Source organism: Micropterus dolomieu, linkage group LG06 (genome assembly GCF_021292245.1).
Source record: "Micropterus dolomieu isolate WLL.071019.BEF.003 ecotype Adirondacks linkage group LG06, ASM2129224v1, whole genome shotgun sequence".
Classification (NCBI taxonomy): Eukaryota; Metazoa; Chordata; class Actinopteri; order Centrarchiformes; family Centrarchidae; genus Micropterus; species Micropterus dolomieu.
In genome coordinates this window covers 20,160,001-20,185,984 of record NC_060155.1, presented here as the reverse complement: position 1 = coordinate 20,185,984, position 25,984 = coordinate 20,160,001, and the positions used below count along the sequence as shown (strand labels likewise).

At 40.2% G+C, this 25,984-nt stretch overlaps 1 protein-coding gene across 2 annotated transcripts; it reads left to right on the top strand.

The window, feature by feature from the left end:
- Positions 1-50: 50 nt before the first annotated feature.
- On the top strand, positions 51-19,638 carry ccdc18 (coiled-coil domain containing 18). 2 transcript variants are annotated; one of them, XM_046051865.1, is made up of 26 exons: positions 51-733; positions 917-1,109; positions 3,689-3,844; positions 4,044-4,150; positions 4,628-4,756; positions 5,039-5,135; positions 5,241-5,362; positions 5,538-5,817; positions 5,951-6,038; positions 6,331-6,548; positions 7,433-7,543; positions 8,168-8,299; positions 8,571-8,705; positions 8,883-8,957; positions 9,071-9,187; positions 9,311-9,478; positions 11,463-11,605; positions 12,464-12,627; positions 12,785-12,998; positions 14,115-14,214; positions 14,355-14,492; positions 15,846-15,986; positions 16,334-16,472; positions 17,093-17,538; positions 17,622-18,395; positions 19,318-19,638. In XM_046051865.1, exons 1-26 carry the CDS (start codon positions 633-635, stop codon positions 19,336-19,338), a joined length of 4,509 nt encoding a protein of 1,502 aa, XP_045907821.1. In that variant the 5' UTR covers positions 51-632; the 3' UTR covers positions 19,339-19,638. The 2 variants fall into 2 exon arrangements, with proteins under 2 accessions (XP_045907821.1, XP_045907820.1); XM_046051864.1 differs by having other exon boundaries at positions 52-733; positions 8,880-8,957; positions 16,334-16,471; positions 17,095-17,538.
- The last annotated feature ends 6,346 nt before the right edge of the window (positions 19,639-25,984 follow it).

Genomic DNA, 25,984 nt, shown 5'->3' with positions numbered 1-25,984 from the left:
AAGCTACCGTTGTAAAGTTGACAGTTTCAGTTCACGCGCCAGTGTTCGCGGCCACGGTCATTGACGACCCTCTCGACCAACCTCTTCACAGACAGCTTCGTTTCCTCCAATCACACAACGCATTGTTAGGATGTGGGCGGAGACTAAAATTACAAATTCTTCCTGTTAAATTGCCTTTTTACCTAGATGTATGCTCGGTAACCTGGAAAGTTTTGTTCAGCTAGACGTTCAGAATACACATTTGTGTGCGTTCATGGTGACAGAACTACAAAATTAATATTTAATTCAAAACCTAAACCTACGTCCGGTCGTTTGGTAGCTTTTCCAGTAAAACAACGGTAACGTTAAGTAACTAGCCACCTTCTGATACAGCCAGCATCTTTGTTTACATTTAGCGAGCGTAGCTGTGCTAGCTAGTTTGCTATGATCTACTGTGTTAATGTAACGTTAATGTTTAAAACGTAATGGTGTAATGTTATTGGTGAGTTAGATGTCCGTATTCCCGGACATCCATTCAACATTTAAACACGTTGGAAATGTTGATTGAGTAACTTAAAGCAAACTTCAGCAAATCAACAAGTTGTTGATTAAGTTAGCTGAAGTCACCATGCACGTTACTCATCGTTAGGCTAATGTTTGCGAACGAAAGGAGTTTAACCGAAGATGTGCTCAGTTTGAAGAATCTGCTTCGACTGACGGATCTCAGCTTGCAAAGTGTGGGACAGAAACTTAGGTGAGCTAACTTTATGACATGAACACACAGTCTACACCAGCTGATGATAGCTACAACACCACTTCTAACAGATACTACAGAGTAAACCTGCAGCCACCAATTACCAAGAGGTAGTTAAGTGCTTAATTTGACATCATCCTCACTTTATTCCTTCTTCACTGATTTTTCTGTGTACTCCTACAGTCTGTCAGAAGGACATAATGACAGGATCGAGAGTCAGCAGAAGGGTCCTGATCGCCTGACCTTACAGGAACTGCAGACACCTGATGTTCCTACATCCCAGTCAGGCTGTGTTTGTCAGGAGAGGCCTCTCAGTGGGACGGCTGATAGACGTGCTTTTGCTGGTAGTCTTAGCCCACCCTCCTCCAACTTTGGGGTGAGAGAGAAGATTGTGTGTGTGTGTGTGTTCTTGAGTTAAAAAATTAACAAGACAACCAGCCGGGTATACTGTACACCACCTTGCCTCATGCTACATGCTGTTATTGGTGCATGTGTATAGAACAGATGCTTACCAATAATCTGGTGGATAACTTCAGTGCGATCTGCTTGTCCTTATTAAATACTATAGCACCCCTTAAAGTTAAGTCGAAGGCTAGAGAAAAAAAACAGCTTTGGCTCAATGACAATGACAGCTTAAAAAGGGAACATAGGAAAGTAGAACATAGGTGGAAGAAATCTGGACTCCAAGTAAACTACGCTAGCATGAAGGAGCTGCTGTCACAGTATAATAGAATGGTTAAGGAGGCTAGAACAAAATATCTTTCAGAACTCATCTCTTTGCATCACCATAACCCAAGGTTTTTATTTAGGACTGTTGATCTGTTATTAAATCCGGCCCCACCTTGTGCCCCTACTGAAAGTAATGCTGACTGTGAGGTGTTTTTATGGTATTTTATTGAAAAGGTGGAAAGGTTAATTCGAGCCTCCATCACACCCAGTGCCACTTCCTCAGATTTTCCACACCCACAGCATGACTGTTTTAACAAGTTTTATCCAATTACATTTACGGAACTTGTAGAAATGGTATCACATATGAGAGTATCTTTCTAAGTTTTTATTAAGAGTCATGAATTCTGTAGGGCCTTGCTTGCTCTCAATTTTTAATAGTTCCTTATCCAGTGGCTGTGTCACAGATTATTTTTAAACTGCGTGTGTAAATCCACTGTTAAAAAAACCTGGACTGGACATTCCCTCCCCGAAAATTATAGACCAATCTCCAAGTTGCCCTTTATTGCTAAAATTTTAGAAAAAATGGTGTCCAAGCAGCTTCTACATACATTAGAAACAAACAACATCTTTGAAAAGTTTCAATCAGGCTTCAGGAAATACCATAGCACTGAAACGACATTGCTCAAAGTTACCAATGATCTTTTGATAGCTGCAGATAGTGGAATGTGCTCTGTGCCTGTACTCTTAGATCTTAGTTCTGCGTTCGACACAGTTGATCATAGTATCTTCTTGGAGAGAATGAGGCGCTGGGTGGGGATATCTGGCACTGTTTTAGACTGGTTTATCTCTTACTTGACAGATAGGAGTTTCTGTGTGTCTTTTGAATAATTATACGTCCTCATACACTACTGTTAAGTATGGGGTGCCGCAGGGGTCAGTCTTGGTACCAATTTTATTTTCATTATATATGCTTCCTTTAGGGTACATTATTCAAAGACAAGGTATCTCTTTCCATTTTTATGTAGATGATACACAGTTGTACCTGCCCATTAAACGCATTGACCCTGAAATGTTAACTTCATTGAAGGACTGCCTTAGTGAATAAAAAAACTGGATGTCCGATAATTTCCTTCAATTAAACTCCAATAAAACAGAGATCCTCATCATTGGCCCCAAGCATTTGACAAAACATATTGTGCCGTTCACAGATTGCCTTGGTTTATCAGATCACTGTCTGGTTTGACAGTGATTTGTGTTTTGAGCAGCACACCACAAAGCTGGTGCAATCATGTTTTTATCATCTTTGAAACATTTCTAAAATCTGACCTTTTTTAACTTTTAATGATACTGAGACCATTTTACACGCTTTTATTTCTTCACGTATGGACTATTGTAACAGTCTCTTTTCCTTTCTGAATCGAAAATCTATTGTTCGGCTACGGTATGTCCAGAATTCAGCTGTCAGGCTTTTAACTAGAACCAAGAAACGTGATCATATCACTCCTGTTTTGGCTTCATTACACTGGCTCCCAGTATGTTTTAGAATTGATTTTACTGATTACATTTAAGGCTTTACATGGTCTCGCCCCTTGCTATATTGCTGACCTACTAGTACCTTATATACCAGCTCGTAACTTGAGATCCTCAAGTAAGGGGCTTTTAGTGGTCCCAGAGACGAAATTAGGTCAACTGAATCAGTAAACTCTTTTAAATCCCTTGTTAAAACATACTTTTATCGTAGAGCATTCCCTGATTTTACCTGATTTTATTTGAAGTATATTTTGAAGTGACTTGTTTCTTGTATTGTTTTATATATGTTTTTATGTCAACTGCTTTATGTAAAGCACTTTGTAATGTTGGTTTTAAAAGTGCTCTATAAATAAAGATTATTATTATTATTATTATTATTGTTCCATATCCCCAAAACACTGGTAGATGGATTAAAAAATGTCTGTTTTCACTGAAATAATCTCTGTAGATCATTGGATTGACCACATAATGTATTTACATTACATTTATAGGTTTATTACATCAGCAGCAATAAATGAGGTGATATCATTACAGTTTTAAATGTGGTCTGTACAATAATGTTTTTTAGTGAAAGGGAAATGAGATTAAATGTTTACAGAAAGCTGTAAATGTAATTTGGATCCTTTAGGCAAGGTGCTTAGTGATAAACAGGGCCAGGGCAAGGTAACATCATAACTAAAAGGTGAATAGTAGAATACATCCCTCACCACGAACACAAACCTCTCATCCACACCTATGTTCTACCTTCCTTTTCAGTCAATCAAGGCCAGGTCAGTAAAGATGGAGTCTGTTTCTTCAAGGAAGAAGGCGAGCTGTGTGCGTCAGGAGAACGCCTGTCTGACCACGCAGGATGAGCAGTTCATCAGTGACCTTGATGCAATGCAGTATGATTTGGCCACCTACAAGTCACAGGTATGACAATCATCCCTACACAGATGATTTGTGTAAATAAAGGTGCCTTAATCTTTAAGCGCTATGTGGTGTGCTTCATCAATATAGTGTGATGTCAGTGTTCTTTGTTTCAGTGTTTTGTTGAGACATTGGCAAATCTGTCTTAAATACAAACAGAAACTGTATTGTACACATATCCTGTATGTGTTTTCTTTTTTAGGTTGGACTCAGAGGTCCCAGGATTGGGGTTAGAAACAATGTGGCAGTCATGAGTGAGCAGATCCGTCAGCTTCAAGCAGAGCTGGAGGCTCAAGCCAAAGAACTAACGTAACCTCCTGAACTTATATTTCTGCAGATGTTATTTGTGAAATTGTAATGTGGCAATTGCATACTAAATTGTTGGGGAGATTTTGGAATTAGCTATGGGGTTTGGTCAGTCTTTTATAATACATTAAATGTAAATGCTCCCTATTTGTATAGTGCCTTTGTAGTCTTTTCAACCACTCAAAGCACTTTACTATTCACACAGTGCTCAAACAGAAACTAACATTCACACACTGGTGGACAGGGGTGATGCACAAGGACACTTCGACATGCAGCCTGGAGGAGACGGGGATTGAACTGCTGATCTTCCGATTTACGGGCAACCCGCTCTATCTCCTGAGCCACAGCCTCCCCTGTTGTCAGTTTTCCTACTGGGGCAGACTTGATTGTGGCTTTGTTTGCCTTTTACCTTTTTTCACTAACCTCTAGTTTAACCTGGAATTAATATCCTAACAACCTGTCCCTGTCTGTGTTTCCTAGGGAAGCAGAGCTGAGGGCAGAGTGTAACCAGGAAGCAGCAGCTCACAGTGACATTGTGGTGGCGACTCTGACTGAGGAGCTGAGCGCTCTCAGAGAAGAGCTAGACAACAAGACATCACTGGGCAAACGGTGATGCCTTTTTCTGGGCCTGGCTTCTGCACACATTTTAATTTCATTACAGTTTGCAGTTCATTACAGTTCTTTTTATAATTTGGGTAACAGCATGATCCCCATATGAAATTAATCTAAAATGTGTTTTGCCATATTTGATTTTTTAATTGAACTAAATGAAGTGATTGACTTCAGCCTGAAGTTGAAACACAGGAAGATATTCCATGTTTAACTTATTTTAACAGCATGACGACGTTATTGTTTTAGTACTTACAATATGTTCTACATCATCCCTTACAGGGCTGAGCAACAAAGGAACCAAGCTCTTCAAAATGCAGAGAAACTCAAAGAAGCCTTCAAAGATTATAAGGCTACCATTTCCATTAAACTTAAGAGGGTGAGCTCAATTAACTTAAATAATTTAAATATTTAAGTATATGTCTGTTTTTATAAGTCACTTTAGATGCATGTTGATGCAAACAAGTGTTTTTTTTTTCTTAAGGTGATGGAGAGTGAGTGCAAACTGAAAGAGAGTCTTATTGAGTGTGACAGAGAAAAAGAAGAGTTGGAAACGAAGTGTACTGTGTTGGAGAGAGGAAAGGTAGAACAGAGCCACACAATTAGGTACGCATGTTAGAGTGATTGTCTCATTGTTTCTGTACATGTTTTTTTATGTGTGTATTTCGAAAACAGAAATAAAGGATTTCTGATTTATCGTTATCTTTCAAAAGAAGTAGCTTTGATTTGCTGGTTAAGTCACTTTTTAAATCCCCGATCTTCCCCCTCGTCTGCATCCCAGCCAACTGAAGGAGGAGGTAAAGCAGGCCAAGTGTGCGGCTGCTGCCCTTCAGGCTCAGCTGGAGGAGGCCAGACAAAAGGCCTTACATCTGGAACAGCAGCTGATGGAGCAGGGAGTGGAGTGCAGGGAGCTGGCCTCTCTGCGCAAGGAGCTGGAAGATCTGCGGAACCTAATGCAGAGCAAGGAGCTGAGGGTGGCCCAGAGCCACAGGGAGGCTCAGCAGAGCCAGGCGGAGCTGGCCAGCCTGGAGGCCATACTGGCCCTGCTGCATCTACGAGAGGTGCCAATGTTTATTTGTTTTCCAAAACCTGGTTTTAGTACCACAGTAACTGTCCAAAACAACTCATGCTTATCATTGATCTTGCTCAGGTTTGACGTGTTTATTGTCAATATATGTTATTTTTTAATTTCAGGGTAGTGTTGGGCCGCTGTGTGTCAGGCCCTGCAAGTTGCCCCCAGTGGACTATTCAGGAGCAGCACACCTACTGAAGCTAAAGCCAGGTATGCTGACAAACCTTACTTAATTACATCCTGTGTTATCTATGACTATTAAATTCAGGTTTCCCATCTTTGTTTGTGTAGATGTCTCGGTCTAATAGGCTAAAACAAGTCTGGGACCTGCCTTTTAAAGAAATCTTTTAAAGCTTTATGCAACATGGTCATTTAGTTAATTACACAGCAAAGTAGAAAAAATTACATGGGCAGGTACCATATATACTTTCCCCTTGTATACATGATTTAAAAACTAGAAGCATTTCCTTCCATTCTTTCCCCATTTGGTCAACACCCACAGGTGAAGGCTACCAGCAGCTGCTGCGAGTGGTGCAGTCGATGGAGGCTGAGAGGACCAAACAGAACAGCCTGGTCGAGCGGCTTCAGGAGCGTCTGAGCAGAGCCCAGGAGGAGATCTCCTCCCTGCAGAGCTCCATGGCCCAGAGAGCCTCCCACTACCAGAGCCTCCACTCGGAGCTGCTTGGCAAAGTCAGCCAAGCCACTGATACAGAGAAAGAGGTCACTTTTCTGATCTTCTCTTCCATCATCCCCTTTTATTAATTTGTCGTTTCTTAAACATGATCCTTGATTTTCCTTCTTTTTAATTAATTGTCTTACTGATAATTAATCTTTATTAATTAATAATCTTACAGTTTCATGGGTATGTTTTTCACAACTACTTTCTTAGCCATCAATTAAGAGTTAATTTGCTAATTAGAGCTCTTCTCAGATTGACATTTCTGTTTTTATAAATTCTTTATTCTAAAATTCTAATACATTTTGAGATGCTGGAGTTTTGAGCTGTAAGCCGTAATCAGATTATAATGGGGGAAAAACGACTTGAAATATTTCACTTTATGTAAGTATTCTCAGTGCAGTATGAATTTTATTTGACCAAGCCTGAGGGTAGAGCTTGGCCTGACACCAATTTTGATTTTTGAGGATTTTAAAATCTAATATTCTTTTTTTCTTTTCCGAAACAACATAAACAAAGATTATCCCTAACATTTATATGTAGTTGTGTAGACGTCTATGTATGTAGACGTCACCATGATATTGTGACATTATGCAGTTTAGTTTATATATTGTTTATAAACGAAAGTACAATTGATCTTATCAGATGATTGCTGTGTTTTGTGGCGGATTTGTGACTTGTTACACCAAGCACCGATTGCCCTCTGGTGGACAGATTATGCAAGGACAACACTCATAACAACGCATCCATTTTCCGTCTCTCCGTTTCTTTTTTGTCTCTCACTGCCTGTTATAAACAGATACGATTTATCTGCAATGAGCTCATTTTGGCCGATTAATATTGGCATGCCGATACTGGTATCGGCTTATTGGTTCTTATAGATTGCTGCAATTACAAGCTGTTTTTTTTAAATCTCTGTCACACACAGTTAAAAAGAAAAAGTGCACGTGTGGCTTCCCTGGAAAAACAGTTACAGGAGAAAACCTCAGCCTACGGTCAGGCTGCACTGAAAAACACTGAGCTGGAGAATCAGCTGCTGGTACCACACACACACACACACACACACACACACACACGTTTGTTTTTTCACCATTTTTTTCCCTAATCACACCATCTGGCTTATTCCTGACATGATGAGCTGAGAGATTTGGTCATGATTCACAACCCCTTTCTGACAGGGGTCATGCGTACTGTGAATGAAATCTTAAGAGCTTGTTAACACAAAGATAAGCAATACAAGGGAATCACTGCCACCCAATTCTGAAGAATCCTTCCTGCTGGAGTATTTAACTCTTACTAGACCTACAGAGATTCCCTGCGTGTCCAAATAAGGTTATTCTTCGCCCATCTGTACATGGGTGAAGATTCTGTCGGGTGTTGGATCCTAAACAAAGAAATGTGGGGTTAGTCTAGTGTGCCATCTGTTGACTGTGAGATCCATTCAGCAAGGTTTTTGTAATGAATTTTTAAAAACATATATTTTTCAACCGTTTAACTGATAGTATTAACCAGTATAAATTCTTATTGGCTAAATTATGAGTCATGGGTCCTAATGTGTACATTCTGACTGTATTCTCTGTTTGCTAGCCTGTACCACAGAGCCACCATTTTCTTTTTTTTATAGAATCCTTTACACATGATGTTTTCCTTTTTCTAATTACAGGAGAAAGCCAGCACCCTTCAGCATTACCAGTCACTTATGACCAAAAAGCAAAGAGAGTACCAGCAGTCTCTGGAAAAGTGTAAAAAGTCTCAATCTCAACAATTCACAGAGCAACAGCACAGGATAGAAATGGTGATCTACAGCTAAATCTGTCTTGCTCACTTTCTCTCCACTGAACCTCCACGGTGTGATTCTAACACACACTTTGTTGCTGTTCAGTTCATTTAAATTCTATTTAACCAAGCTTTGTTTCACCAGCTACAAAGTAATTCATCTCAAGTATGATTTAAGTTAATTTTCACCTTGTTGTGTGTGAGCCAGAGAGAATGTATACTCTCTGCTGTGACCATATATTTAAAACAGCAAAGTGATATTAAGTAACAGTATTTTGTCTCCTCTGCAGTTGCAGTTGTCTGTGGAGGAGGCTCAGTCTCGGGTGTTTGAGATGGAGCAGGAGCTGAGCTCACTCCAGAAGGAGCGAGACGAGGCTCAGAAAGCAGCTCTCCTGCTACAGAGCTCTGTGGAACAACTCACACAGGTCAGGACATGTCTTACAGTGTGTAGGACCGTATTGGTGCATCTTTTTTTTTTACCTTCACTGGGTAAAACAAAGGAGCCATTTCAGACTTAAGTTAAAGACACAACAACTATAATTTAACCCAAGTGTATATACTGCACTGTTTATATATGGTCCCTTTTGATTACATTTCAGCAGAAGCAGGTTGAAGTAAGACACAGTGAGGAGCTGCTGCAGAGTTTCAAAGAGCAGGCGGCTCAGTCTGCCAGCAAGGTTTGTGTAAAAGACCTGGTTACCATAGACAAACACAAATAACATAGATTTAAATGTACAATTCCGCCATAACCACAAGTATGCACCATCCATGACTTCTGTTTGTACATCAGGTGTGTGAACTACAGTCGACTCTGTCGGCGTGTAGAGAGGAGCTGAACGCATACCTGCAGCAGATGGAGGAGGTGAAGAAGAACTCTGAGAGTGAGCTGCAGAAGTACAATGACAAGGTACAGCATTATAAACAATGACACAGTTGACAATGACTCAGTTTGCAAGGGAATTTGTATGCACTTCCATGTTGCAAAGCCCACTTCTCAGGCTGATCTTCTCCCCTGCTCCTCCCTCCACAGGTGTCCTCTCTGCAGGAGAAGCTCCACCGTGCCGGCCTGGTTTGTCAGAGCTCCAGTGAGCAGAACCTGCAGCTGCAGCTTTCTCTCCAGCAGCAGCAGACCATGCTGACTGAGAGCGCTGCTCACATCTCTGAGCTGGAGGAGAGTCAGAGCCAGCTACAGACACAGGTAAGTTAAAACTTTATCAAATAGCAGATTAATGAGAATGTTTATAGTATATGTGTAAATAAAACGCCATGGAGTATTTTTGAGTTATCAGGAATCCATTGTTGTTATTTCAACTCTAATTAGGGTTGCCAACAGTCCTGTAAATATGGAATTGTCCTATAATTGGAAACTAAAAGACATGTTCCATATTAAACTAATGCAGATGTGCTTTTATTGTTTTTTAGAATCAATTCAGTGCAAGTCTGTGGGAGAGAAATATTATATCGTGTTATGTTCCACTGCCCAAACAGAAGAAGGGGGAGGTGTGTAGACACAGCTGTTTGTGTCTCATTCACGCTCACTCTCTTGTTGACTGTACCTTCACTTCCCAGTGGTTTCCCTTCTGTCTCTACCTTTTACAATAGATTGCCTTTTCACCAACATTAAGTGTTGTTTTGTTGGCAATCATCCATGCCGAATTTACCTTAAGAGCCACCTGATTTATAAAATAAAATTTAGCGAGTTCACTTCACGAGTGCCTTTGTGTCAACAGGAAACAAAACCATAGGATTTGTGAATGAAGTTTGGTGAGGAAACAGAAAACACTGCTCTTACTATGGAGTGAAATTAGAATCAAAACGGTCACAAATGTATATTACTAGCTTCAAAAGGTTGACACCCAGTGTTTGAAAGCTTTGAAATAAAAAGTTTTTGCAAGAATGAAGCTAGGATTTGGAAGCTTGCATGATGTTTTGATAGCAATAGCAAATCTCTGCAAACATTATTTTGTAAATTAATTTTCATTCTTCACAACTGCAGCACCTTTTTAAAGTTTTTTCACTGTTTTTCCAGTGTATTTGTTGGTTTTCCAGGGAAACCTTGTAAATGGTGATCAGGTAGATGTGTACATGTTGGGAGGAAATTGTTTTGAAACATTGAAATTTGAGTTTCAAAAGGGCACATGTTTATTTTGAAAGTTATGCAGGCATGCAGTACATGCATTCGTATTGCAGTCCGTTCTGCCCACACAGTTGCAAGCTTCAACATATCAAAACATTATGTAAGCCTAAACTTAGTTTGAATCTTGCAAAACCTTTTCCTAGATTTCATACTTTCAGTACTGAGTTTCAACCTTTCAATGCATGTTTTTTATTTATTTTATTTTTTTCTTTATATGACACATTCATCCCATAGTACTCTGACATGCAGATATACAAACTTGTGGTAAATCTGCACCACTGTTTAAGGGAAACGGCTTGTTTGATCTTGTGATTTCATTTATAGTTCAGCACATTTTATCAGCGGGTCGTACTTTCTGTCTTTCACAACAAACCGAGTACAGTGGTCTCCATTCAGCAGGGAAAAACTATACAGAGACAGTAACCTGGAGCTTCTTTGTGCCGGATGGTCTGATTTGGGTTACAGATGAGATCAGATTGCCTGTAGGGACAGACTGTCAAGAAGATGTTTATTAGGGCCTGAGCAGCGTCTGCTGCGAGGTCCCTATTAAAATCGTTGTTTTTTTATTTTATTTTTAAGCTTTAAACACATTTAAACCTCTGATGTGGGTTAGAAATAGGTGTGACAAAATGGCTCGATAGCGCCCTTTATTTATCAAATTTGGGAGGCCTCTTGGAGTCCTACCCTAAACGTAACAGGAAGTAATTTCTTATTTACTGTGCAATTTTTTGTGTATTTTTGGCTATTTACAGGCTCCGTACTTTAACGTACTGCTAGAGAATTAATCGCATTAATGAAATTTGGGCAGTGTAATCTTTGTGATGCTAAATTTCAGAGGTTTTATCAAAGAGGTTTTTGGTGTTCCTGTGGTGATATAGTGAATTTCAATGTTTTAATGTTTCACCATCACCTCGCCTCTTTTAATTTTTCATTGTTTTGAGTAGCAGGTAATTTCTCATCATTCTTCATAGAACAGAAATAAATGCATGAAATAGATAAATAGATAGAAAATAAAGATACATGCTGACATTGTCTCTGTCCGTAGGTATCCAGTCTGGAGCAGCAGCTGGAACGAGCCCGGGCCTCTCTGCAGGATGAGGTAAGGAAGAGAGAGCAGGATGACCAGGAGAAAGATAAGGACCTGCTGGAGATCAGCCAGCAGAACACAAAACTCTCCGAGTCTGTCAGGTGAGAATACCTGTGCGCACATGGACACTCATGCTACACTCTGAGGAAAAATGGAAACGGAATCATTCAGAGTTAATTTTGAGAGTTGTCATTGTGGCAACAGTCATTTAGAATATCCCATTCACTGCCAGATATTGGTTCACAATTTCTCAGTAGTTTTTTTTGTTGTTGATGGTGTGGCATTATTTGTAGTTTCCCACCATCACTATTGCTATTATTTAATACAGTTTGTATGTAACTTTTGTTGTTTGCTGAAAATATTCTTGGAAGCATCGTGTTCTTCCTGACCTGCAGCAAAGGCAGTCTAAGGCCTCAACAGTCTGTGACAGTCTTATGATTACACCACATCCCATTTGTCTGTAGGCATGAAGCAGGCCTCCCCTCCCCGCCCCATGAATATGTATATATAAATGGGGATATTACTTCATTGAGACTGGGAGATAGAAGCCTGATGGATTCGGAGTCATTTCATTCTGCAGTGCTGCTGTCTAGTTTCATTTTTGTGACATTTTAAAAGCTCCAAAGCAAAACCATGTGTGTTGTTTAAATGTGCCATCAAAAGGCATGTTTGCTCAGCTCAGTTTAGCTACTCTAACAGTTCTGGAGGGACTACCTTCTCTCTAAGTCTACGATGGGAGCTGTGCTTACATTAAGGTGAGGAATGCTGCATGACCCAAGCTGAATTTAGTTAGATAGTAAAGAATGCAATTTATATGCTGATTAATGCTGCATCATGCCTTCCCTTTATTGCAGCACATTGTCTAAAACCATATTTGTGTGGTTCAAATAAGACTTCTAATTGCTGTACAAATGTACTGATTATTGTTGTCTGTGTTTTTCTCCTTGTGCTTTCTGCAGCCATCTGACATCAGAGATGACAAAGTGTCGAGGGGAGCTGCTGTCTAAAGAGTCGGAGTTGCAGCGTCTGAAGAGGGATGTCGCGGTCAAGGCTTCTCAGCTCGGCCGCATGGAGGAAAACCTGCAACACACAAAGAGCCAGCTCGACGGCAAAACTGACATGGGTATGTTGCACTAGAAGATTTCAGTTTCTGTTGTTATTTTTTGGCAGAGAAGAGATCAGTTAAGCCATAACTACACATACATCAAACTAAGATTTCAAAATTTTAACCTCTACTTTCTATGTGATCTTAACTTATTTTTCTTTCTTACGCCTCCCAGTGGTGGATCTGGAAGAGAAGCTCCATCGCTGTGAGGCCGACAAGCTCAACTGTGTCCAGCAGGTCCAGATCCTGGAGGGACAGCTTCAGATGGTGCGGGGAGAGTTGGGTGACACTCTGAAGCAACTACAAGAACTCAGGGATGTTCTGCAAAGAACCCAAACCATCGCGGATGAGCGGCATGCCTCGATGGAGAAACTGACTGTCCAACTTAGGTGAGGATTCTCCCTCATGTGAAATATCCTTCTGCACACAGGGACAAGGGACACACCTCAGATGGAGACACTGTCCGTGTGCTGTTGCCCGGATAAGATCCTCATCTATGTTCGAAAACAATATCCGCATTGTAAATGTGTGAATCACAAACACACCAACAGACACACACGGCCATGTGTGTTATTGTACCAGTGATCCACTTAAAGTCTCACACCTTTTAACTAAGTTCATGGCTTATCTTTGTTCTCAGATGAAATAATGACAGTGTTTACATTTTTACTGAGGAAATCCGTTTGCTTTTTAAGATGAAATAATATGAAATTCTGATTTCTATATACTACTGTTTTTTTCCCCTTACTATCCAAGTTGGAACTTGTATAATGTGTCATGTAATTTTTTGTGACTGATTTACACAATCTGCTTTGGTTTTGTGATGTGATATTTGTCTATTTAAAACATACCACTGACACAGATGAAACCTGTGTTAATTTGAATCATTTATGTTGTGTAACAGCAGCTGTTGTACATCAAGCACTCAATGGACATACACTCATGTTATGAATGAATCATTTTCTTGTGTAAAAGAAGAAAAAAAACAGGATGCTACATTCCGTCCATTCCTGTTGGATTTTATTTAGTGTTGCTGTCTTTCAGAGTACAGGGATTACGAGTGCTTGTGTGCTAATCTCATGCCAATGCTTGAGGCAGAAAATACCATTTAAAAAAAACATACAGTTGTCAAGATCTAGGTTAAAGTCATGAGCCCTTTTACACACACAAGGGCACTGAAATGTGTTACACCCTCAGTCATGTTGACTCAAAGCAAAGAACAACCTAAGAAATGGTTAACAATAGCCTCCTATATAAAGTCTTCAAATCATGTTACTGTATTTGGCACTGCAAGAATCAAACACAGATCTGCACAGATCTGCCGTTCAGAGGACACTCCCAGTCTTGTTTCTTCAAGTTACCCAGTGTGACTTTTACAAATATTAAATGGATAAGGTATCTGATAAACTATTTATAAAATAGCTTGTGCTTGTGTGTGTGTGTGTGTGTGTGTGTGTGTGTGTGTGTGTGTGTGTGTGTGTGTGTGTGTGTGTGTGTCTTCACAGTGAGACCCAGAGGGAGTTGGAGGAGAGGACTCACGAGGTCTTAGACATGGACAGTGCTCTGAAAGAAAGACAGGGGGAGCTCCAGCAGAGAGCACAGCTGGTACAACACGCACACAAACAATAGTACACTTCATTTAATTTGAAGAACATGTTTTGCTGCCGTGTCTCTCCCCTCATTTCTTTTATGTTTTTCTTAAATTGTCTTTGTTTCTTTTCTCCGGCCGTCCCCGTTGTTCTCAGCTGGGTCAGCTGGAGGTGGCCATCAGAGAGCACAAGCAGGAGATGGAGAGGAAGGTGGAGTCCCTGCAGCAGAGCTTGGAAGCCAGAGAGAGAGAGCTGAGGGACACACAGAGGGAGCTCACAGACAGAAACACGAAGGTCAGGAACAGTCACGGAATAGGCAGGCAAAGCGTGAGAAAATGTTTTCACTGTCAGTCAGCTCCGCGTTGACAGACATTTCAAGACGAACCACTGGGAAAAGTACAGAACCGGATTATCTGGAACAGGATTAAGTTCAATCATAAATGTTCACACCCTTTGAGTTTTCATTGCACAGTGGCTCATAATGATTTATGTTAAAAAATATATAAATGAAAAACAATTAAAAAAGTAAGTTAAAAGTTTTAAAATTAAAATAGATCAAATGTAAAAATAAAACATCTTTTAATGGCAAAGCCATAATGGCACTGAGTTTCCTCTTGGAGATATTCACAAAACTGCTGAGAGCAACTTTAGCTGAGGGACTGAGAGAAATGGTTATGCTTATTTTTGGTGTTTCTCCTAAACTGCCAGTTAGGAGCTACTTTTAGCCTTAGGATGGTTTGTGAATACGGCCCCTGTTTACTGTCAGCTGTTATATGAGATCTGAAGGCTATACAATAGAAAATGTTAATCAAACACTGTCAGCCACACAGTTAAGCCCTGATCATACAAAGGGTTTGTAAATGTTTACACACCTGGTTTTTGCATTTAATTTCTGTTGTAACTTCATAAAACTATAAATAATGTCTTATCTAATTGTCTTACTACTTGAGTCTAATAGAAATCATAATCTGGTGTCCTATAAGCCGCTTTGAAAATTACCTTTTAAAATCAGCACAGCAAATTGTGAGGCTGTGCAGTTGGGGGGGGCGGGGTACAGCATCGTACTTTGCGTGGCAATATTACATCTATACACAGATAAGTATTAATCTTTCATGATTTAAAACTGAATAATACAATCAATTGTTTTATCGGTCCAGTGGATGGCTAGTTTTTTCTGGTGAGGTCAGCAGAGGACAGCGAGATTAGTAAGAAGTTGGGCAAAACAGTGCAATGAACAGACTGAAAACTTTATCATTAGATAAAACAGATGTTGGCAAAGGTTTTCTTTGGGCACATAATTTGCAATGAAAAAAAGTTTATATATAATATAAAATGCAGTATATGGGGTTTATTAATTTTACAATTGCTTTATTTCATTACAGATCAATAAAGTCAAATAGCCCACACTTGAATCACTAAACTGTAGGCTACAACAACATAATCAACACATTTAAATAATTTTATTACACCTATTGTTTAAGAACATCATATCCTAAAAGTTAAAAGCAAATCATAAAAACTTGATTCTTTTAGTTCAGAGAAGTTCATAGAGTGATTAAATGAATTCAGACATTTACCTGAGGTGAGATGTGTTACAATGTAGATCATCAAACTGTATGCTGATATATGCACGTGTATGCATTTTAGGAGTCCCAGGAGCTCGGCCAGCAGCTGCACATGTCACAGCAGAAACTTCAGAATTCACTAAAAGAGCTTGAAGAAACTCACCGTCACTGTGAGGCTTTAACCAGAGAGTTGGACACCACCAAGCTGCACACAAAAAAGCAGGTAAAGTCAAAGCACATTTTATTATTATTTAATCGCTCATATTTAAGTTTTTCAGTGTATAACTTGTAGGCAGTGTTGTCACACAAAAAATACATTATAGCAAGTAAACTGTTGAAATACTATGACTTATTTCAACATACTACCACTTTTACTCTTGAAAAGTATGTTAGTTAAGTTAGACTTCATTCAAAACAACAAGGAAACGTCTTACACCACTGGCAGAATCTTTTGGTGTTGTAAGTTTAAAAAAAAGAAGGATTTTTTGCTCTTTATATCTGCTTCATTGCTACTACCACCAATAAGGTGTATGTGCGTGCGTGCGTGCGTGCGTGCGTGCGTCTTTGCAGGAGGTCCAGCTGTGTGGCATGGAGGAGGAGCTGGCACTGAAGGAGGCACGCTGGCTGCAGTTGGAGGCCGAGCTGCAGAGCACCATCAGCTCTTTAGAGCAGGAGCTGGACCTGGAGAGAGAGCAGCACAGCAAGGAGGTACAGTAGCTACAGAGGCTTCAAGACTGATGTCGTCTTCCTCCATCTAATGCATCAAACCAGTCTATCAAAATAGAGACTTTTTTTGACTTCAAACTGTTTTATCAAAGTGACTGTGAATTATGATACTGTAGTACAGGTTTTGCAGTTATTCTACAATACGTGGCTCTTGGCTAAGCCTTAGATCCAAATTATGATCTTTGTGATAAGCCTGTAATTTGACACTGTAAGATCATACTATTACTGTACAACAATGTGACACCGCTTGTTCTGCAGATTCGGCATTGTGGGTTCTCTTGTTCCCTCTTAGTGTCTGTTTCTGTCTGATTTCTTTTCCTCTTTTTGTATAATGTTTAAATAAGTTTTTTGTAGTTGTCACCAACACTATGTGAATTCCTCATTCTTTTTACATTTTGAGTTTCTTTTCTCATCACTTCATCTCTGCCACACATAGCTGACAATATCCTGCTATTTGTTTGCTCTTGTCCTGCTACAACCTTTGGGCTTACCTGATTACATCAAAAGGAGGTAGATCATATTCTTATCAGAGCAGCATTTCAAGCTGCATGTCAGCTTGTTTAAACCCATCTAGTCTCATTTGTCTGTTTTCCCTTCCTCCCCAGCTGGAGGCCCTTCAGCAGACTCGAGGCCAGCTCCTCAAAGTCTCTGAGCAGATCTCCTCCAGCATGCGCTCGTCCCAGGAGCAGCTTGCCGCTAAACTTCAGCAGAGCCAGCACCAGCTGGAGCAGGTCAGGGCCCAGTGCGATCACACCAAAAGCCAGCTGGAGCAAACTAAGACTGAGTTGGCTCGCACCCGGAACCAAGCCAGTCACCTCCAGACACAGAGAGACCAGACTCAAACCCAGCTCCTTCAGAGTAAAGCCCAGCTGGAGCAAAGCAGGATTCTGTATGAACAAACCAGAGCTCAGAACAGTCACCTCCACGCCCAACTGGAGCAGCTCAGCGCCCAGTTAAATCAAGCCAGAGTCCAGGTCGCCCAGCTCCAAACTCAGCTCCAGGCCTTTGAGAAGTCCATGGAGACCTCCAGCGAGTCCCTGCTCATCAAGGTTTGAGTTCTTTAGAAGTGTGAGTGTCATGAAAGTTGCATTATGGAAGTGTATCTGGGAATGAAGTTTGTGTCTCCCTGCAGGAGTCTGAGGTGACCCGTCTCAAAGCCCGGATCTCCAGTCTGGAGCGAGCTGCTGACCGCCAGCATCTGTGCGACAACACGCTCTCCCTTCCTGCTCTGGACCAATTCACGCACTCCGAGCACTCCTTCTACCCTCACTCCCCTACTTCCTCCCCCAGAAATCCTCAGACAGCTGCTGCCCCCTCTTCTAAACAGGCACACTCGACTCGCCTCCTCTCCCCAACACACACTCGAACTTGCTCCTCACCCCCTGCTGACACATACCTTCAGCCCACCTCGGCCCCTCCTCTATCGCACCAAACTGAGAGCCACCAAACTTGCGATTGGCTGCAGAGCAGCAGTCTCGACTCCTCCCTGGATCTCCCTGTGAGCCTGAAGGCCACTCTAAGGGAGGCTTTGAGCAAGCAGCCGTGGGAGTCCTCCTCCCCCTCTGTCTCCTCTATCCCGGACACGGTGGACCACAGCTGGCAGGGCCTCAGCGCCACGGAGGCCACAGCAACCTCTGACCTCTCCTTCAACCCCCTGACTTACATGGCAGACAAGCAAGACGACCTCCACATGGAGGCTACCTCGATGCAAGAGGGGGACGACGAGCAGACGAGTGAGTTGAGGAGGGACTCTGTGTGCACCCTAGTGGGTCAAGAGGAGCAGGTGGATATGAGTTCACTGACGGGGATGCTGAGGTTTGTTAATCAGACGTTAGCCATGCAGCAGGACCCTTCTTTGTGGAGCTCCACGGGATTATCAGAGACGGGACGCAGCCTCACCCTCCAGGTAACAACCCTACCCCTTGTCTGACACATACAATGATTCAGATGAGGATAGTTGGCAGATGAATCGATGATGAAAATAAATGTTAGTTGCAAACCTATAATGAGTGGTGCATCAAAGTGTGTTTACAGTCACCTAATCTGATGTACCTTTTAAAAAATAAGTAAATTTTTTCTTGCTTGTTTTGAATACTTTCACTTAATATTGGTTCAGCCTCTAATTTGGTTCCATCCTGTCAAAGCATTAAATAGACAGATCCCAGTTCTTACATAACATTTCTCTGCAGGCTTTATTATAAGGAGACACACATCTTTATGTTATATTCACACAGACATAAATTAACTTTGTCAGCTGTATGTTTTTAGGAAAGATTTCCCGTTCTATATGGGGTTACAAGTCACACAGGATATCCAAGGCTACAGCTAGAAGCCTCTACTGTTTAAAAACAATCTTCACTACTTACTCTTTTTCCAGTTTAGACTTACAAGACAAATCAATTCAACAAAACTTTACCATAAAGAATTCCTTGCAGATATTAAATCAGATTAAATTGGCTCACCAAACTCCCAGTCTTTCCATACACAGTCTGGAGAGAGAGGCTGTCAGAACAGTTTTCTCTGTGGCCACTTCAGGGCTAAGTACTTTACCTGAGATGTTGCTGTATGTAATCTTGTAAACTGTCAGGCAGCCTTTTTGTTCTGTTTGTGTTCCACTTGGTGTTGTGACACTGTAAAATTAAAAAACTATAAATAAAGTATAGAAATAATTTAATAATCATGACCAACTGAGCAACAAAGTTAAAGAGGAAAAAAAAAAACACATTTAGTCATTATTTATTACGTTTAACAAAAAAAAAAAAAAACTTAGTGTTTCTTCCAGAAAAGGTTTTGTGTGAGACTGATGCATTTTTCCCTTTCCATTTTAGAGGGACGTCGAGGAGACATGAAGCTATTTTGCCATGGAGATGTCAGAGAGGAGGAGAGCTGTTTACATTGGCATCAGTCTTGTGTGTCAGAGTACCTGTAATACAGTCCTACATTAATTAACATCTCTCCCTGAGTCCGTCCCTTTGGTGTATGTTATTGAAATCAAGCTGCAACATTGTCTGTCAGGTAGATGATGGTGACCACTACATTCCAGGCTGTAAATGATGTTTTGCATTTCATGTTGTCTTTTCCTAACTGATATTTATATATTTGTACACTATTTTAAATAAGCTAAGTGAATAAAATGTTTTTTTGTATAAGTATTTGTTCCTTTTAACTTGCATATGTTGGGTTCTGTTTGTCTACCACTGTGATTCTTAGTTATTCTCCAAAGAAAGGGAAAGCAGGGCTTTACATTTCTTAACATCTGTTTGGATGTTCCCATGCTGTTGGTGACTGCGGGGTCGTGTTACCAGACCTACTGGCAGCTTCCCGTCCAGGAGAAGAGTTTTTGGCTCAGCACTGTGGAGGGGGTCATGTTGGATTTGGCAGTCTCGTGGTTTACATAACAAGAACATCAGAAATCTTTGGAGAGTTTGAGGCTGTTTTCACTCATCATATGAAGATCTAGTATGAGTTAATAAAGGTTTATTGATGTAAGGAAGGAAACCTGTTGGAATATTGAAAAAGCTGCACACTAATTCTGCCATGCGTACATGCGTATCTGGACAAGGACAAATGTCTTTCACACTGATTGATTAACCAGGGGTTCAAAGGGTCAGGGAGGCCTGGATCCAGAGTCTCTGTTTTAAGTGAATGTCATTAACATTTCTCTTTGGAAAATCAAAGAGGCAATCCTGTTTGTTGCTCCTGATCCAGATCTGGTTCCTTTTAAAGCAATGGTTGGACAATTTGCGAAATGTGCTTATTCACTTTCTTGCTGAGAGTTTGATGAGAAGTTTTAACTTGGCTCTGAAAAACTTACAAAATCCACCTACCAACATTTCTAAAGGGGTCCGCTGGTTGCTTGCCAAGAAATAACCACTTCGTAATACCCCAAAGTTTATACACAGATAAATGAGATCTAATGTGTGAAGTGTAAAGTTAGCCAGGCACACTGTTTCGAGTCTTTATGCTAAGCTAGGCTAACAGGTTGCTGGCTCCATCTTATCTAACCCTCGACAAGAAAGAAAATTAGCATATTTAGCAAGCTTGTTTTTGTTTATGGTTTCCAACATGCCTCTCCCCTCCAACCTTGCTGCTTAGCAGGGTGGAGTCTATGCTCTCAAGATTAGAACTACAACATTACTTAGATCACATAAGACAAAAGCAAAATTACAAAAATGATGGTTACTTGTTCCAATCAATCCAGACCTAAGGTTTAATTATTTGTTGCACATCATATAAGGTGTTTGCTTGCAGTAAATGTCACAGTGATTGATTTCCTGCCTACATACAAGGGGGGCTGTTCATGTTCATATTTACATTTACCACAGGCCTCACTGGTTATTGGATGTTTTCTCTTTGTGTGTGTGTTTGTGTGCGATAGAAGGTTTATGGGTGTGTGTTGCCACTGGAGACAAAGACCGCAATCATTTCTGTCAGCAAATTAACCTGCGTGTCCTACCCTCTCATGAAGTGGTGGTGTGACGTCTAAAATGCACCTGCTGTGGCTGATCATTTTAACTTTTTTGGCCTTTAGTTTTAGGACCATCTCTGTCTTTCTGCTCTTTTTCTTTAGCTGAGTTTTTGTATGTTGTACTATGTGACGCTTTTCTTTTAGAGGATGTGGTACATTCAGCGGTATATTGCGTGTGAAGTAGCTGTGCACTAGTTCCTCCATGGAAGTTCTTTGGTACAATATGTCTACACAGCAGCCTTCATTTTATAGACGAACGTGTTTTTGCACAGATAGAAGTTCTCAATTTTGTGTGGAAGCAGCTGATAACATTTCAGACAGATGATGTGTTTAACCCATTTTCAGTCTCAAGATAGCCATCTTGAAGAAAAAAACTCAAAACTGCAGATGCTCTTTGAACTCTCACTTCTCCAGTTTGTTTTAAAGCTTACTGTCAGTGTCTTTGTACTGCTCTATAAATGGTGCACAGATATCTTTAAAATAAGAGGACAACAAACACACAAACTCAGCAATGTTCAAAATAATATAGACTCAACCTACTGCACAAGCAAGTGTAGAAAAAGAGTATGTTAATTAAGGAGTGGCCCTTTCCTAATGAAACAAGAAGCCTATATTCAAATGTAGGAATCATATATCAAACTGTTTGTATAAAATAGTATAATGAATGTAAATATAATTTGTCTAGTTATTAGCTGATCAGGATTCAGTATTCCAGAACTTTAAAATGGTAAATCTTTGAACCCCACCGGTTTTAAGGTAGACTGAATCATCAGCCATCAATAACAGTCAGGCTTATTTAAAACAGGTTTCCAAAAAGGGATAGGCTGTAGGTAATTGTTCTTGGTTTTCTGTTAATCCTCCTATTGTGTTTGAAAAGGGTTCACACCCTCAGTGTTTGCTGATCACTGAAAAAAAACAGTACTTATCATTCAGTAAATGTTTTATCTGCTAAGCAATGAATTATTCGTTCATAACCATGTATACTTTGGTATTTTATGTACCACATTTAACTTCTACAACTTCAACTATAAATAATTTTTAGGTTAAAATAGGTGCAATTTATTTGCTATTTTATTGCTAATGATGAAAAGAACAGACAAATAAATAAGACAGTGAGAGGCTAATGATAAACAAAATAATTCCCAGAATAATATGTATGTATTTTCTTACCCCTTTAACATTGCAATGTCACATTGTTTTCACATCATCATTTAATACATTGTCATTAAACATTTTACATCCAATATTTCCATTCTATGCTACTTAAAGGAAGCTGTATGCTGTCTGAACCTCAGACCAAAAAAAACCCAGCAATAGGGGCTCTAGCCAAACTACCTAAAACAAAGGTCAGAAAAGCTCAAATGACAACACACACAAAGGAAGTGTGATGCCACTCTCTGCTCAGGATGCCATTATGACACTATTTCTTTACACAGAAAATTGTTATTTGCTGCTATATTCATGTCCAGAATCTCATATACAGAACCTATACTCCTATCCACTACATTTTGGAGGCCAATATAGTACTTTTTACTCCACTACATTTATTTGATGGCTTTAGTTACAGTTATTTGCAGTTTCAGATTATTAATCCAAAGTATAAATCAACTAATAATTGATCACATTACTTCCATCCTTTACAAGCTGCAACATTAAAGTGATGAACACATCAATGCATCAATAATTATAGTTCAGTATAATATAATACATATGAAACCCAAGTGTAAAAGAAATGACAGTGTGGCAGTGGGGTTATGTGGAAGACCATTTCATGGCTAAACGCAGTAACTTCCTGGAGTCTTTCGATCACATTTAAAAGGACTGAGCCAGGATAGTTGTTTTCCCTTATGTCCAGTCAAAATGCTACGCTATTGTAAATGGTTCCAACACATGAAACAGACACACCACGGAGTGGTATCGATCTTCTCATGTGACTGTTGGGATATGATTCTAAAATGGGCCATACTGTTTAATGAATACCTAGCCTAGCTGTTTGTTTCCAGTCTGTGTGCTACAGCTGCAGGCATTAGCTCCATACTGTACCGAGGGAGTTTGAGTGTAGAAGTTCCCAGTTAAAATAAAACTACCGGTTTCAAGTGAGGAGGTTTGCATGCAAAAGTTGCTTGCATGGTGCGCTCAGACCAGACCAGTTGCAATGCTAGAAACTAGAGCAAGCGTGCCAGCGTTCTTCAAGGTCTATATGCTAACCACACTGGTTATAACACCAGGGCTATGTGGGGGGAGTAAGTAAGCTGCCTGGCAGAGATGAGCATACCACAGCTGCCAATGTTTTGGCTAGCAGTATTTAGTAGAATATAACACACGGGTGATGTACTGTACAATAAAGTAATAATGCTATGATTAAAGCAACAAGATCCTTGTTTGCTCATTGTAACATGGGGATGTTGGCTCTGTGGGTTGAACCACTTTGGTAATGCAATCTAGCAGAATCATGATAGAGTTTGATCTTCTGTTTATTCTGTGCTTTGATGCTCACAAAACTCATAAAAATTAACTCATGAAATGAAAAAATAAACTCAAAATGTGATGTACTGTGTTTTGAAATGTAATTGTTAACTGTCTCAGATGTCTTTCTCCTGGGGGTCAGGCTGGTGGACAATACAGGTTATCTGTGTTCATGGCTCGACAGCTTTCTGTATTGTGACAAATGCCTTTCTTATACCAGTCACCAAGGTGTTGTGCAATCCTCATCTGACTGCCCACACACTCAGGAGAGCTAACAGTAATTTAACATGGACTCCCTGGAAAAACCACACATCTGTGCTTGTCTGTCAGTTTGTAGCACCAGGGTTAACCCAGCTCTGATCACAGCTACGCATAGACAATTTCCCAATTTTTCTGACAAAGATACGATGAAACTGAACTGGTCCAACTCGTTCAGTGGATCTTTCATGGAGTAGCGTAGAGGAGTTGGCCCAGCGTTGTTTCTCAAGGTGCAGTTTGATTAAGCACACAACAACAATTCACAGCTGACACTGATGAAAGGTTATTGCTCTCTCCTCCCACAGCACTCCACAATCACCAAGCTGCAGCTTACTGGTTTTGGCCTTTCTCTCATTAATCTTAATCTTCATACAGAAAGAGTAGGACTGGGTCTCCTGGGTAGCGACAACTTAAGATTTGTGGTTCTGAGCCTGGAGCATGTTTGGTTTGACTGACACCGGAGCCACATTTCGATATTTCAGACATTTTGGGATATTCTGGGAATAAAAGTATGGTTTCCTGTCCAACACAGAATCACAACTCTCAAGAAAGGATGTTTTCATTGTGTACATAAGATACAATACTCTAAATCAGTTTCAAAATAAATGGTTGTTAAAAATAAAAACAAAACAAATTAAAAGATTAAAACGTTGAAATTAAGAATATTATGGAAAATATAAAATAATATTAAAAGCAATATACAAGTAGAGAAAGTTAAGTAATTAAAATAATGATTACATAAAAAGAACTGAGCGTGTGGCTAGAGTAAATCATATTCAGACATAAGTATATAAAGTTTCCTGGCATGTGCGCTGTTTATGCTGCATTGCTTAAAATGTTGCTGCCACAAGGACATGTGGGACAGCATTTGTCAGACCATTTCATGGCTAAACCCAGTAACTTCCTGGAGTCTTTCGATCACATTGAAAAGGGCCGAGCCAGGCTAGTTGTTTCCCCTTATGTCTAGTTAAAATGCTACGCTACTGTAAATGGCTCCAACACATGAAACAGACACACCACGGAGTGGTATCGATCTTCTCATGTGACTGTTGGGACGAAAGTGACTAAGCGTATTTTCCAAGATGATTAACTACATTCTTTAAACTTGTTATAAGCATATAACCACTCTGGGCTGTAGCAGAAAAACGTGAATACGACATATTGGTTGGATATTTTAAGTTTTACTTGACATCCTGATAATTCACTGGAAAAGTGGGAGATTATTTGTGCTTCATTTGACTCTGTGAAATTGCATCATTCTCACAGTGTAAGCTTCTGATTATGAGAGTCTAATCCATTTTGGGTTGGTTTTATTGTCACTGAGGACTTGCATCAGTCAGCTGTCAGTGTGTGGCGCAGTGGGGTTTTGGCAGCGAGCCTACATAACACATCCTGTTTGATGATAAGACTCACACGCGTTGTCCTACTACCCACAGATAAACAAATGAGTTCAGAGTGATGGTGTGGCTTATGAAGAATATCAATAAAATTAGGTACATTTTTATATTATATTTATGAGCCGATGTGGATGGAGAAAAGTGAGTGAATCTAAAAACAAAGCCAATTCTGTATTTCAGCAATGAGCTGTGAGAATCTATCGATAGAAACCAGAATGACAGTGGCACAGATGCTTCTTCTTTTTACAGATCCAATCAGCTCATTCAGTCAAATCTGGTTTGAATGTTGAGTTTAATTTGGCATGTGCATACATCAACACAAACCTCAGACAAAGAAACACAAATGTCTCATGTTTTTGATTGTGATGTGCTCACCAGCTGTTGGAGTCTTCTAATGATGAACTGTTTACACTGACATAGTGTGTTCGGCATACAGGTCTTTAGTAACTTTAGGAAGGTTTTTTTTACAGTGTCACAAAACTTTTATGTTGAAATGACATGTGAAAACGGTTTGTCATCCCAGTCCACTTCCCTTTAAAGCTTCATCAGCATCAGCAGCAACACGTTGACAAGTAGTTCCCCCCCCCCCCGTACTGTGCCAGCCATCATGTAGTTTGCTGTAGTTGTAAAGCAGAAGTGGGCCCCTGAAGGTTTGTAAATCAGAACTCATCACCACACCAAAACACAGAGGAAGAGCTCTTTGTTCCCAACGGGCCTGAATGCAAGTGAAGCGTAATCTGAAATTGTGCTGACAGCCAAACCAGATCTGCTGTGGAGTGTCCTCTCACATGAGTGCATTTCATTACCAGCTGTGGCATTAAGTAGTGGCTTCATGTTGAAGCTGATGCCTGTATATGGTTTTGTTTATCATCCTTGTGTGTGCCACATTTATGTATAAACAACCAT

Excerpts from the sequence above, each read along its gene's own strand:
- ccdc18 (XM_046051865.1), top strand. The coding sequence starts at position 633 with ATGTTTGCGAACGAAAGGAGTTTAACCGAAGATGTGCTCAGTTTGAAG. Across the intron at positions 12,628-12,784 it reads CGACGGCAAAACTGACATGG|TGGTGGATCTGGAAGAGAAG; the intron begins GTATGTTGCACT and ends TACGCCTCCCAG. Across the intron at positions 16,473-17,092 it reads AGAGCAGCACAGCAAGGAGG|AGCTGGAGGCCCTTCAGCAG; the intron begins TACAGTAGCTAC and ends CCCTTCCTCCCC.